The 15,604-nt window shown below is 39.8% G+C and overlaps 1 protein-coding gene across 8 annotated transcripts in view; it reads right to left on the reverse strand.

Moving 5' to 3' along the window:
• PIAS2 (protein inhibitor of activated STAT 2) overlaps positions 1–15,604 on the reverse strand; it is a 73,784-nt gene that overhangs the window by 15,743 nt on the left and 42,437 nt on the right. For 5 of the 8 annotated variants that reach the window (XM_081096532.1, XM_081096530.1, XM_081096531.1 and 2 more), the window contains 4 exons: positions 14,419–14,492; positions 9,740–9,900; positions 7,906–8,039; positions 4,875–5,046 (listed from right to left, as the gene is read on the reverse strand). In XM_081096532.1, coding sequence (XP_080952658.1) covers positions 4,875–5,046; positions 7,906–8,039; positions 9,740–9,900; positions 14,419–14,492 — 541 coding nt within the window. Of the gene's footprint in view, positions 1–4,674; positions 4,749–4,874; positions 5,047–7,905; positions 8,040–9,739; positions 9,901–14,418; positions 14,493–15,604 lie in introns of all 8 variants that reach the window. The other 3 variants (XR_013996276.1, XR_013996277.1, XR_013996278.1) reach the window with 1 other exon arrangement.

Consider the following 15,604-nt stretch of genomic DNA (forward strand, 5'->3'; position numbering starts at 1 on the left):
ATGTCCTTTCTCTTGTTTGAAACACTTCCTGTTATTGCTCAGATTATTAAATATGAGTTAACAATAAATGATGACAGAGTTGCATGACATTCTTCATACTCTACAAACAACAAAACTATTTCATAGTCTCTATTTAGATCTCAAACCACTAAATAATAACTGACTTAAACACTTGAATCCCCTAAAACTAATTTGCATTATGACATGAGGCTCCTGTCTAGGTGTTATTCTTTAGTTTATCAATAGATATCACTGGAAAATGTGCAAAATGAAGCATTACTGAGAGTACATATATGACTGCTGGCAACTGAGTTAGTCTCAAAAATGAATAAATAACATGCTTTCCTCCTGCTTCACCTTCTCTTCTTTTGATATCACACAATGGAGATTTTATTTTGTCTTGATCCTGAATTAACCATTCAATTTGGATTAGATGTACAGGAAACAACAAAACTCACTTTCCTCCCCCGCCCCTTTACTTATACCTGTAGAGGAGTCAGATCAACATCCCAACACACTGTCATCATGGTCACATCTAATTATTGCATACTAGAGGCCTGGTGCACGAATTCGAGCACAGGTGGTGTTCCTCAGGGCGGGCTGATTGGAGCCGCAGGGGGTTGGCTGGCTGGCCAGGGGGAGGGACCACAGGAGGTTGGCTGTGGGAGCACACTGACCAACAGGGGGCAGCTCCTGCATTGAGCATCTCCCCTCTGGTGGTCACTGCACATCATAGTGATCAGTCATTTGGTCGTTCGGTAGCTTAGGCTTTTATATGTATACTAGAGGCCCGATGCACAAAAATTCGTGCAAGAGTAGGCCTTCCTTCCCCTGGGCTGCCAGCGCTGACTCTCCTCTGGCACCTGAGACCCAGGCTTCCCTCCCTCCGGCCACCCACAGACACCCAGGACCCCAGCCAGCTTCCCTCAGGCCCCGGCTTTGTGGAACATAGATGCTAAAATCCTCAACAAAATATTAGCAAATTGCATCCAGCAATATATTAAAAAGATCATACACCATGATCAAGTGGGATTTATTCCAGAGATGCATGGCTGATACAACATTTGCAAATCAACAAAATGTGATACAACACAAATTGAAAGACAAAAATCACATGATCATATCAATAGCTGCAGAAAAAGCATTCAACAAAATCCAAAACCCATTTTGGATAGAAACTCTCAGCAAAGTGGGAATAGAGAGAACATATCTCAACATAATAAAGGCTATATATGACAAACTTACAGCCAACATCATACTCAATGAGCAAAAACTAAAAGCATTTCCCCTAAGAACAAGAACAAGACAGGGATGTCCGCTTTCACCACTCTTATTCAACATAGTCCTGGAAGTCCTAGCCACAGTGATTAGACAAAAAGAAATAAAAGGCATCCAAATTGGAAAGGAGGAAGTAAAGCTCTCATTATCTGCAGATGACATGATAATGTACACAGAAAACCCTGAAGAGTCCACCAAGAAACTAATAGATTTAATAAATAAATTTGGCAATGTAGCAGGATACAAAATCAACACCCAAAGATCAATAGCTGTTTTATACACCAATAATGAATTTTCAGAAAGAGAAACTAAACAAACAATCCCATTTACCATTGCAACAAAAAATTAAGACACTTAAGAATAAACTTAACCAAGGAGGCAAACGACCTATACTCAGAAAACTACAGGATGTTGAAAAAAGAGACAGAAGATATAAACAAGTGGAAAAATATACCGTGTTCATGGATTGGCAGAATCAACATCATTAAAATGTCCATCCTACCCAAGCGAAATCTACAGATTCAATGCAATCCCTATTAAAATACCAATGGTAGGCTGGTCCGAGTACAGTGGTGTCTTAAAATACCAATGGCATATTTCACAGAGCTAGAACAAATACTCCAAAAATTTATATGGAATCCAAAAAGACCCCAAATAGCTGCAGCAATTTTGAGAAAGAAAAACGAAGTTGGGGGAATCACAATACCAGATTTCAAGTTTGATTACAGCCTAGTACTGGCACAAAACAGGCATATAGATCAATGGAACAGAAGAGAGAACCCAGAAACCAAGCCAAGCTATTACGCTCAATTAATATTTGACAAAGGAGGCAAGAACATACAATGGAGTCAAGAGAGTCTCTTCAATAAATGGTGCTGGGAAAATTGGACAGATACATGCAAAAAAGTGAAACTAGATCACCAACTTACACCATACACAATAATCTCAAAATGGATAAAAGACTTAAATGTAAGTCATGAAACCATAAAAATCTTAGAAGAAACCATAGGCAGCAAAATCTCAGACATCTGTCATAGCAATATGTTTACAGATATATCTCCTAAAGCAAAGGAAACTAAGGATAAAATAAATGGGACTACATCAAAATAAAAAGCTTCTGCACAGCAAAAGAAACCATCAACAAAATGAAAAAGGAGCCGCTGTATGGGAGAACATATTTGGCAATGATACATCTGATAAAGGATTAATACCAAAATACATAAGGACCTCATACAACTTAACAAAAGGAAGACAATTAATCCAATTTAAATATGAGCAAAGGACCTAAACAGACACTTCACCAAAGAGGACAGATGACCAAGAGACATATGAAAAATGTTCAAAGTAACTAGTCATCTGAGAGATGCAAATCAAAACGACAATGAGGTACCATCTCATACCTGTCAGAACGGCTACCATCAACAAATAAACAAATGACAAGTGCTGGCGAGGATGTGGAGAAAAGGGAACCTTAGTACACTGCTGGTGGGAATGCAGACTTATGCAACCATTATGAAAAACAGTATGGAGTTTCCTCAAACAATTAAATATGGATCTGCCATTTGACCCAGTGATCCCACTTCTAGGAATATATCCTAAGAAACCTGAAGCACCCATCAGAAAGAATGTATGCACCCCTATGTTCATAGCAGCACAATTTACAATAGCTAAGATCTGGAAACAGCCCAAGTGCCCATCAACAGATGAGTAGATTAAAAAAACTGTAAAAAAGAAGACTCTCTTACCCTTTGAGACAGCATGGAAAGACCTGGAGAGTATCATGCTAAGTGAAATAAGTCAGTCAGAGAAAGAGAAGTATCACATGATCGCACTCATATGTAGAATCTAAGTAACAAAAAAAACTGATGAACAGAATGGACCCAGAGACATGGACGCATGGAACAGAGTGCAGAATCTCAGAAGGAAGGGGGGGTGAGGGGGGGTGGGTAGGAGGTAATCAACCAAAGACCTTGAATGCATAATCCATGGACACAGACAACAGGGTACTGAAAGCCTGGGGTAGGGACGGAGCCAGGGGGTGGGGGGAGGATGGAGGCTGGAGGGAGTCAATGGGGGGAAAAGGGGAACATATGTAATATTTTCAACAATAAAGAATTCTTAAAAAAAAAAAAAAGCTGTTGACATGTTGCTGCCTCCTCATAGAATTGGCAAATACACAGGCATATGTATATATACATTATCAATGTGTACACATTATATTTTTTAAATTTTATAGTCTTATTCATTATTTCATAGTACAAAGATAAATTGCTAGAATGTTGCAAGACAGTGAATATTAGTATTCTAGAATGTATACTGGATCACTGAATTTATCACATTTGGTCCACACTTAAATATCTAAAAATGGGTTAACTTGAATTGTTATCCTAAAGCCTGAAATTAATCATGTGCTCCCTCCCACTTTACAATCATAAAAACATCAATATAATTTTGCAACCAATTCCTAATGATCTTTAATCCAGAGAAATACATTATTAACCTCTATTTTTTGTTTCCTATCTTTAGAATACCTCCATATTCATGACAAAACAACATTCAATTTCCAGGGAATAGGGTAGGGACATAATATTTAAAATGATCTTTTCATGTACAAAAATATCAGAGGTTTTCTAAATGTCTTAAATTAAGGTGCCATTTTCTTCTGATAGATACTACATCAGTGATGGCGAACCTTTTGAGCTCAGCATGTCATTTTGAAAAACCCTAACTTAACTCTGGTGCCGTGTCACATATAGAAACTTTTTGATATTTGCAACCATAGTAAAACAAAGACTTATATTTTTTATATTTATTTTATATACTTAAATGCCATTTAACAAAGAAAAATCAACCAAAAAAATGAGTTTGCATGTCACCTCTGACACGCGTGTCATAGGTTTGCCATCACTGTACTACATGATTGCATTTAAGGATTATAGTAGAGTATGCAAGGAAGAGGTTAGAAGAATCACTATCAAAATGTTAACAGTGGTTATCTGTAGGCAGAATGCTTTTTACCTCTGGTGCTCTGTAAAACTAAGTTTTACTAAAACAGTGCCTCTTAAAAAATAACTGCTCACAAAATTTCTAGACTAAAACGTAAAATAAGATTTCCTGGTTTTTCATTTCTATTCCTTCTGATTTGCCAGACACTGAGGCTAAGTTCTTTCATTAACTTATTGAAATCTTAAAAAAATCTCATGAGGTAGGCATTTTCTAACCCCACTATACAGAACAGAAACAGGAAGCTCAAGCAAGTTAAATATTTCATCCAACATCATGAATGAGTAAGCAATGGTATCAAACTTAGAATCCACACTTGTCAGATTCCCAATTCCATAGGCTTCTTTCTGTTGGTCTGTGATGCCAAATTTGCTACTTACATGAAATACTTACACGTGAGAAGATTTCAACTCTTACTTCCCAAAGATGGGAATATTTTCTTCTTTTAAATATTGAAAATACTTCAACTAAACAAAGGCAAATTAAAATAGCATTCTATGGTTATGTAACTATCAAAGAGACGTGTACAAACCTATCCCAATAACAATCAGTTCCAAGTGTAATAAAAAGTAGTAAACTATAAATTAACAAACCCTTTGGTTGGGCTGCTTTGTGTTTCTGACATAAAGATGCACTTCCTTTTGGCAGGAGGGTCTTCCTCTTCATCAGAAGAGCTTTCTATTGTTAGGTCTATAACATCCACTTTCTTCTTGCTTGCCTCATTGGCTACAGTCACTGAACAAGGCTTACTGAGGACACTTGAACCTGCATGTAGGGAACAGGAAAAAAGAAAAAAACTTAAGGTTGTGACACAAACTCTAGCCACAGGAGTCTTAACTGTGCAGCATACCAGTAAAGCTACATACCCTGTCCCACAGAAAGAGACCAATTCCCTAATTCCAGACATCTCTGTAAAATGACTACTAACCGGGAGAGACAGAGTAAGCTCTATGCCTTGACAGAGAGCCAAAAGCCTCCTTCAAACATGCTCTTAGTTATCTCCCTGGCACTACCAATGGATATGCACATACCCCGCTGCTCACGGTGTCTTAGCAAGTAAGCAGTCATTTTATAGACAGACATCTGGAATTAGGGGGCTGATCTCCGGCCATGAACAAGAATACGTGGTGTCACTGTGTTTTCACAGACTTGTTGCAGTGTTCAGTCAGAACCAGAATTTTCCATTCTAGCAAAGCAAGGGTGCTCATGTCAAAGAATGCATAGACTCTTCACCAGAACTTGACAAAAATTTTCACCATGAAAAAACCCCAAACTTCTCACTTGTTATTCAGACATTTAAAATTTTTCTTATAAACTGTCTGTCTACTAATCACCTAGGTTCTCCTTTCTGCCCATTATGATAGTCTCATATGCTCACCATTTCATAGAAAGTATATTGTGCCCTGCAATCTGTTTAGCAGTAAATGAATGCTAGTTGATAATGAAAAAGCAGCAGCAAGTAATCAACTAAATCACTATTTCTCTCAAAGATGCGGGAAACTTTTCCTTCATCATTCCACCCATTGGTTCAGTAACAATCACAGGAGATCGATTAACATTGACATTAATCCTGAACTTTTCCTCTCTTCTTACTCTGAACATCTATTATCCATTACATTATTACAACATCAATTACAGTCAAAACAAAACTCAAATGCAGTGAGTAGCCTATGTCAAATAAAAACAAGTTTTAACCCTTTGCGGTCGTTTGTCTACTCTCAGCCACCAAAGCTTTTTTACCGTTCCGGTCGTATGTCTGCTCTCAGCCACCACAGCAAGGAGCCGTACGAATCTTAACTCTATTCATTCATGTATCAGTTCATAATTTCTCTGAAAGCTCTTAAGTGTCTAAGCGACCTTGTCATGAACCAAAACATTGCCCCGACAAATCGGAGATATCGAAACTCAATATCAACAAACGCGGTCGTTCCACACTCGCCATGCAAAACACCATGACGAGTCAGTCGCCTTTTGAGAGTGAAGAAATTGACAAGCTTCGGAGATACTTCGCAGAATTTCAAATAAAGCTTTACAAATTACTTTTAACTGTAATTAGGCATTCTCGCTTGTTAAGATATTTCAAAATAATACTCCAAAATGGCAAAAAGAAAGTTACCGAAAGAAGTGTACTGCGAATCTGAAAGTAACGATGAAGAGTTCTATTTTGGCACCTTGAATACTGACTCTGACGTAGAAAGCGATAATGTTTGTAGTGATTCTACTAGTAGTGACGTAGTTCCAAAAAAGTATTAATAAATCTTGTTTATCCTTCATAATCTTGCATGTTATGTATCACTGCTCTTTCAATGGAAATTAATTCCGACCAGTATGACACCCATGTCCAAATTTAATACGACCGCAAAGGGTTAAGTTCACCTATGGGTTTCAATTACTCAAACTGCCTTTTGTTTCCCCACTCAGTGTGGACAGCTGCAGGGAACTGAAGGATTAGTACTCACCCTATGCAACCAAGGCAATGGTAAAATTCCTTTCCACTTTTTTTTAGCAACTAACCTTTGATCACCTTCCTCTACCCTCCCTTAATGGATGAAGTAATCTCTCTAACCACACCTTCACAGGGACACCAAAACAGGTACTCTAAAAACAATTCTGAAAAACTGTCCATAGAAATGTCATTTATAACTTTTCATTTTGTAACAAACACCATATATTAAAATAATTTGATGATTTACTTTTCATTTACTTTACATATGAAAAATAACTATTAAAAGGCTGGTTAAAGAATGGTATATAAACTTGGGCACATTTCTTAAAAGGAAGAATAAAAACCAGTTAGAGGAAATTACCTATGTAACAGATGATCAAAAAGATAAAGTTAGCCCTAATTGGTTTGGCTCAGTGGATAGAGCGTCGGCCTGCGGACTCAAGGGTCCCAGGTTCAATTCCGGTCAAGGGCATGTACCTTGGTTGCGGGCACATCCCCAGTAGGGGGTGTGCAAGAGGCAGCTGATCGATGTTTCTAACTCCCTATCCCTTTCCCTTCCTCTCTGTAAAAAATCAGTAAAATATATTTTAAAAAAACAGATAAAGTTAGCAGCCCTAGCCGGTTGCTCAATGGTTATAGCATTGGCACTCGGACTGAAAGGTCACAGGTTTGATTCCAGTCAAGGGCACATACCTCATTTGCAAGCTCGATCCCAGCCCTGATCAAGGTACATGCGGAAGGCAACTGATTGATGTGGTCCAGGGGTCCTCAAACTTTTTAAACTGGGGGCCAGTTCACTGTCCCTCAGACCGTTGGAAGGCCGGACTATAGTTTTAAAAAAAACTATGAACAAATTCCTATGCACACAGCGGCGGCAAAAACACCCAGCAGGCCGGATAAATGTTTTTGGCGGGCCACATGTGGCCCGCGGGCCATAGTCTGAGGACCCCTGATGTGGTCACTCTCGCATCAATGTTTCTCTCTCTGTCTCTCCCTACTGCTTCACCCCTTTCATTCTCTCTAAAAATCAAGGGGAAAAAAATATCCTTGGGTGAGAATTAACACACACAAAGTTAGCAAACTGAGCTTCTAATGAAGTTCTAGTGGCCAATGTTAAGGATAAAGATAATGCTGCAGGAGTCTCACTGCTTTGCTCTCTGCTGACATTCTACACATACTTTCTATTTTTGTGCATGGTTGGCTGGATACTTTCATAGCTTCTTTCTTCGGTCTCATTGGACACCAAGAGCCATCTTCTTGGAATTTGATCTCATCCACATCAGAACAGTCACTGAGAATTTCCATAAAAAGGCTATAAACCAAATAAGTAGAAAAATGTAATCAGTGGCCTTGTTCAAAAGTGAAATTATAACAAAGAAGTACTTATTACATTGGAGACAAAAGTAATGCTGACTTCAGTTTGTTCGTTTTGGTATTTCAATACTTCAGACTTTAGGACAACTATTATACCCCCTTCCTTCTATATTTTAGATCTTTAAAGGGCAATGAAAGAGTTAAATGACTTACTGAGTCATCTAAAAAATAGTGGCTAAACAGAAATTGATTGCAGTAAAGAACAACCTTCAATACAACACATAAAATACACAAAAGCAAACAGAAATGTTATTATACAAAATCTAACTTATAAGCTTATATTATCAAGGAAAAAGAATCATAGAGGTGGGGGAAAGAAGAAGGAATAGCAATCTAAGTCTCAATAAACTTTTTAAATAACTAAGCATACAAATTATGTCCTATGACCAAAATAAAATTAAATTTGAAATCATCATCAGAAAAATATCTGGAAAATCCTCATATATTTGAAAATTTACAAACAACCCATGGGACAAAAAAAAAACACATCAAAAACACAAAAATAAATTATCAAGTATTTTAAACTTTATGAAAGTAAAAATATAACAAAATTTGTGAAATGTTGCTAAAGCAGTACTTGGGGAAAATTTATAGCACTAATACTAATATATAAAAAGCCAGGGGCCATCACAACCAAAACAACCAGACAGACGACCGAACAGCAGGCTGCGTGGGGCAACCAGGCAGGCGGGGACTGGGGGGGGGAGACATTTGGGAGCAACCAGGCCGATGGGGGGGCATTAAGGGTTGGCCAGGCCAGCAGGGGGGTGGGGGGAGTTGGGGGAAACCAGGCCGGCAAGGGGGGCAGTAAAAGGTGACCAGGCCAGTGGGGAGGGCAGTTTGGAGTGACCAGGCCGGTGGGGGAGGGCCAGTAAGGGGTGGCGAGGCTGGTGGGCAGGGGGGCACTAAGGGGCGGCCAAGCCAGGGGTGGGGGGCAGTTGGTGGCGACCAGGCCGGCAGGGGGGGGTGCAGTTAGGGGTGATCAGGCCAGCAGGCAGGTGAGCAGTTAAGAGCGAGAGGTCCCAGATTGTGAGAGGGATGTCTGACTGCCATTTAGGCCCAATCCCAACCCCCAGGATCAAGCCTAAACTGGCAGTCAGACATGCCTCAAGGGGTTCCGGATTGGAGAGAGTGCAGGCTGGGCTGAGAGGACACCCCCCCCCATATGCAGGAATTTCATGCACTGGGCCTCTAGTCTTTCTATATTAGGAGAATGCAAATCAATAAGTTCAGCTTCTATCTAAATGAAACTATAAAAAAAGAACAAATTAAAGTGAAAGTAAACAAATGGGAAAAGAAAAAAGAAACAAATGAAATAGAGAAAAATCAATGAAACAAAAATACTGGTACTTTAAGGTCAATAAAATCAATGAACTTCCAGTCAGACTTAAGCTCACTTAAAAAGTGGGCTTTGCCCTCTTTAGGACAGGCTATGAAATATGATATTGGGAAGCAAAAAAAAAAAAGGGACACTACTCTACCTCTTGCCCCCAAAAGAAATCATAAAGATAAAAGAGTCATTAACCACAGTTTTAAAAAAAGATTGAGTATAATAAAGCAGAAAACACACAAACATCTTGACTTTATGCTAGAAGAGAATTGATATGAGGCTGTACTGGAGACAAAGCTAATATTTACCCATCTAAAATTAGACTTTCATAGGCAGCTTTTTTGTCACACACAGGACAAATCCAGGTGGGCTTCTTCTCATTCATTTGCAGATAAAGGGCAGCATCAAAACACTGTAGATGTGTACAAGTCACCGCTCGGCATGGGATTGTCAGCCTCATTTTCCCTAACTACAGGCAGGAAAGAAAACATGAGAAACCATGTCAGAAAGGAGAACAAAACCTCAATGGGAATAGTCAGTCATAAAAGTCTGAAAGAAGTCATACAAGAAGATCAAAATGAAAAAAAAAAAAATTCAAAATAATTTATTTCCATCAAGGCTGCTACACATCTACACTAATAAAAGAGAAACATGCATGCAGAAACCGGTTTGGCTAAGTGGATAGAGCGTCGGCCTGCGGACTGAAGGGTCCCGGGTTCGATTCCGGTCAAGGGCATGTACCTGGGTTGCGGGCATATCCCCAGTGGGAGATGTGCAGGAGGCAGCTGATCGATGTTTCTCTCTCATCGATGTTTCTAACTCTCTATCCCTCTCCCTTCCTCTCTGTAAAAAATCAATAAAATATATATAAAAAAAAAAAAAAGAGAGAGAGAGAAACATGCAAATTGGTGTCACTCCGCTATTCCCACAAGTCAGCCAGAGCGACTATGCAAATTAACTCAACAAAGATGGCGGTCAATTTGCATACACAGGCGCGGAGCGAAGACTGAAGGCTCCGGCCAGAGTGAAGACTGAATTCTGAAGACTGAAGAGGCTTGGCTTCTCCGCTGCGGCTGGACCAAAGGCCTGGGTCCCGGGTGCCGGAGGAAAACCAGTGCCAACAGCCCAGGGAAGGAAGGCCTATTGCACAAATCTTCATGCAACGGGCTTCTAGTTTTATTAATATTCATTGATAGCCCTATAATTTAAAAAAATGTTTTCATGTTTTGAAAATAGGTAACATAAATTCACAAGTAGGATAACATCCATATACAATGAAAACGTGTCTGTCACCAGTTCTCCTATTTAGAGAGAACCACTGTTACCCATCTCTTGGATGTCCTTTCATAGATGGTCTATGTTGTTTTAAAAAACATTTTCACCTGAATGGTGGCATGTGATATACAAAATTTTGAACCTTCTGTCACATAATATAAATTTATAACTTTTTCACATATATCAGTACAGAAAAAACTATCACAATATGAAGCTATCACATTTGATATGAAGTATATCATACAAAATATTAAAACTTATACCTGAAGGTCTGCATAAAGCTTATGAATAGGAGGTCCTGGGTCCAAACACATGCCCGCTAGGACCTCTGCCACCACCTCCCCTGCTGGCACTACAGATTTCTCTCTGGGTTTGACAACCACAGATTCTCAATTTCTAAGCAATCCCAATTTCATGTAATTCTATCCCTTTTTCAATAAAGATGTTAGTTTAAGGTAATGATAATTTTTAAAAAAAGCTTCAAAATAAAAATATCTGCAAATACCACTTTCCAGGATGGTAGAGAGGTGGACTTATCAACCAAAGACCTTGAATGCATAACCCATGGACACAGACAATAGGGTGCTGAAGGCTTGGGGTAGGTACAGGATGGGGGGGCGGGGGAGGGGAGACAGGGACAGGTTGGAGGGATTCAATGGGGGAAAAGGGGACATATGTAATATTTTCTTTCTTTTTTTTAAAAAATATATTTTATTGATTTTTTTACAGAGAGGAAAGGAGAGAGATAGAGAGTTAGAAACATCGATGGGAAAGAAACATCGATCAGCCGCCTCCTGCACATCTCCCAGTGGGGATGTGCCCGCAACCCAGGTACATGCCCTTGACCGGAATCGAACCTGGGACCCCTCAGTCCGCAGGCTGACGCTCTATCCACTGAGCCAAACCAGTTTCGGCAATATGTAATATTTTCAACAAAAATGAATTATTTTTAAAAAAAGCTTTTGGCATTTGTTACTGCCTCCTTGTGGACTTATTATCAGAATATTTATTATTTTAGCCCAATGTAGCAATATGGTATATTGTTAAGAGAACTAAAATGATTCCAGAAGACCAAAATTGTTATCCTTGTTCTACTAGTAACTACTGTGTGATTTGGATTAGTCAATCTTTCAGTCTTAGTTTCCTCATCTGCAAAATGGGAACAACCCCCATACAGGTTTGCTAAGAAAGTTAAGTAAGGGGCACATAATAGGAAATTGAGAAATTATTCTCTTCTCTATCTCTCTCTCTCTCTGAAACAATTCTCCATTTAAAATTGTAGATGGCGAGGCAAAAGTAGGTTTACAGCCCTAGCTGATGTGGCTTAGTGGATAGAACATCAGCCTGTGGACTAAAGGGTCCCAGGTTTGATTCCGGTCAAGGACACATGCCTGGGTTGTAGGCTCCATCCCCAGGGGGCGCGTGCAGGAGGCAGGCAATCAATGATTCTCTTATCATTGATGTTTCTATCTCTCTCTCCCTCTCCCTTCCTCTCTGAAATCAACAGAAATATACTTTTTTTAAAAAGTAAAAAGAAAGTAGGTTTATAGTTGTTTGTATGGAAATTAATGCAATTAATTAATAATATAAGAATAAGCTCTATGTTTCGGCTACTCGCAACTGTAAACCTACTTTTCCCCACCCTGTACATTTCTTATAATGATGGCTGGTTACCAAATGCCACCTAAACTGTATTATAAATTCCTGATTCCATATAAAGTCCCTCTCATATGGAAAGGGTCCCCTCCAACAGTACTGATTTTAAAGAAGCCTTCATCCACGATTCCTGACCTTTCCCATCTCTTCTCTGGTACTCCAATAACATAATTATATATGGCAAGTCTTTTGCTTTTTCATGTAAGTTAGCTTTCTCTCTCAAACTAGACTATTAACTTTCTGAAAACTTTTTATCAAATCTTCAGTATTTTCTCCCACAATTAGCTCAGTACTGAACACAGAGGAGGAGTTATCTGCATTGCTGACCGATTCTCCCCTATAGTCTCTATGTTAGGAAATATGAAATAAAAATGATTGTGCAATTTAGAAGTACATTACAAATGAATTAAGACACCTTATACATTCTAACTCATTAAAGTAGAACCATCAATTAGCATTTATTAGGTCCTAGCGATTTTATTACCATTTATTAGAGGTCCAGTACATGAAAATTCATGCATTTGGGGGTGTCCCTCAGCCTGGCCTGCACCCTCTCACAATCTGGGACCCCTCAGGTAGGGTCCCTAGGCCTGGTCCCTAGGGTTTCCTTCCCCCGGCTGTAGGCAGCTGGACCCCCAGCTGCCCTGCCACCGGCGGCCTCCCTCTGCAGGCAACAGGCATGGGGTGCGATGGCTTGGCAGGCCTTGGCCTCCCTCTGTGGGGCAATCGCTGGCTGGTTGCACACCTGCCACAGAGTCGCTGCTGATGGCCTGTGCCTGCAAGGGGGCATGGTCAGCCCTGCGAGGGGCCATGTGCCTACCTGATCGCCCCTAATCACTTGCCTGCCTACCTGATCACCCCTGATTGCTGGGGGGCAGAGCCAGCCCTGCGAGGGGTCATCTGCTTACCTGATCACCCCTAACCACTGGTATGCCTACCTGATCACCCCTAACCACTCTGCCTGCCTGCCTGATCGCCCCCAACTGCTTGCTTGGGGGCAGGGCCAGCCCGGCAAGGGGCCATCTGCCTACCTGATTGCCCCTAACCCTGGGGTGGGCAAACTTTTTGACTCGAGGGCCACAATGGGTTCTTAAACTGGACCGGAGGGCCGGAACAAAAGCATGGATGGAGTGTTTGTGTGAACTAATATAAATTCAAAGTAAACATCATTACATAAAAGGGTACGGTTTTGTGTTTTTTTTTAGTTCTATTCATTTCAAACGCGCCGGGTCCGGCCCGCAGGCCGTAGTTTGCCCACGGCTGCTAACCACTGTCCTGCGTACCTGATCGCCCCTAACCACTTGTCTGCCTACCTGATCACCCCTAACTGCTGGTGTGCCTGCCTGATCCCCCCTAACCGCTTGCTTGGGGGCAAGGCCAGCCCGGCGAGGGGCCATGGTGGTTCTGGTCTCTGGTCATTCCGGTCGTTACGCTTATGGTGGCTGGCCTTTTATTATATAGGATAGTTTGATAAAAGGAGAAGGCAACTCTCTCTATAGGTTTATTATTAGCTGTGGATTATATATAGCATTAACTGTATTATTCTGAACCTAAAAACTCTCTTCCCCTACGATCAACTATCCTTTTACGACCCTTCTTGCTTAGTCGCTGCCTGAAGAATGTTTGCATTCTTTGAAATTACAATGCTTAATCGTGAAATTCCCAAATGGGAAAACGACAGAAGTTTAGAATCCTATGTAATAAAAGCCTAATATGCAAATCAACCAAACGACGGAACGACAGGTGGAAAGACCAGTCACTATGACATGCACTGACCACCACAGGGCAGATACTCAATGCAGCAGCTTCCCCCAGCCGGTAGGCTCCAGGCCGGCCAAGGCGGGTTCCAGCAGGGGCCCCCGATTGCCCCACCAGTCACCCTGCAGATCAGCCCTGATCGCTGGCCAGGCCTAGGGACCCTACTGGTGCACGAATTTTGTGCACTGGGCCTCTAGTTCTACCATAATATATCATTCATTCCCACACTTACTTTCATAGGAAAATTAGTGATTTATAAAAAGTAAAACACCCCAGAATGTTTTGTTGCTTTACTTACAGGGCACATCAAGGATACCCGAAGGCTAGTTGTAGCAATTTCACTATCAGGATCTGCAGTAAGTTTTTCTTTAACTTCAAAAAGAAGGAAAAATAATTTAAAATTTTTATATTAATTGTAGCATATGAACAGAATTATAGAAATATATATAATATTATTTAAAGTTTCCCCAAACACTCAGAATAGGTCAAGAAACTACCAAAGCAAAACAAATAAATGTTAGGTATTAATGTATTAAAAACTGAATTATACTTTCAGTATTAGGTTAAAGAATTGCAACCTTGCAAACTCTGTATCAGATGTTCAACTAAATTTTTAAAAGTAAAATTGTAGGTAAGAAGAATTTCAGAACAGAAAGCTGTTTAAGATTTAACAACAAAACAATTAGGAAAGGAACTTAGAAAGCAGCAGTATTCTGAGTTTCAATGCTATTCTAACATACATTCATGACTTTTTATTAGGGAGTTTTGGTTGTTTTCAATAATTACTAAATTTATAAACAGAAAAGTCAACTATTTTTATACTTCCTTTGACAACTGAAAACTACAAGGGATGTGATAATCGGTCTGAGTTTTCATTCACCAGGTAATGTATACAAGTTACTGCACATATAAGCTAATAAATATATGCACTCTCTTCAGATGCCTAATTCTCAACACCATTATAGGGAGGGAGAATGGGACTGGAACTAGAGACAGTGAAAATTGGAGCAAGACAAGAAAAATTAGAAAAGAGCTTCCCTGGCTTCGAAGTCTAGGCAAAAAGATCAATATTATGCTGTTTGAGGAGATAAGAAATGGTTCAAGATATAAGAAACAAAATACCATTTCAAAAGCCCTACTTGGCTCCCTTTCCAATCTATAGATTCTTTTCTCGTTTCAGGTTCATTCAGCGGTGAGGGAAGTAACTGGAGGGAAAATATTTTCTTTCCCCCAAAAATGTCTTGATCAATTAAATTTAGTTACTGGTCTGAATTATTTACAGTTTGGGTTAGATTTTTTTCTCTCTCTACCTATTAGTATACATTATCAAAGCAAAGTACAAAATAAAACATCTCAGAAGACAAATATTGTTGCTGATGGATAACAACCATTCTTCAGCAAAAAGAGCTTTTGATTATTTACGATTTTTTAAAATGCATACTCTATTAAACACTGGGGGTTTTGAAAACTTGGATTCCTATTCT

Source organism: Myotis nattereri, assembly GCF_964212035.1.
Source record: "Myotis nattereri genome assembly, chromosome: 8".
NCBI lineage: Eukaryota > Metazoa > Chordata > Mammalia > Chiroptera > Vespertilionidae > Myotis > Myotis nattereri.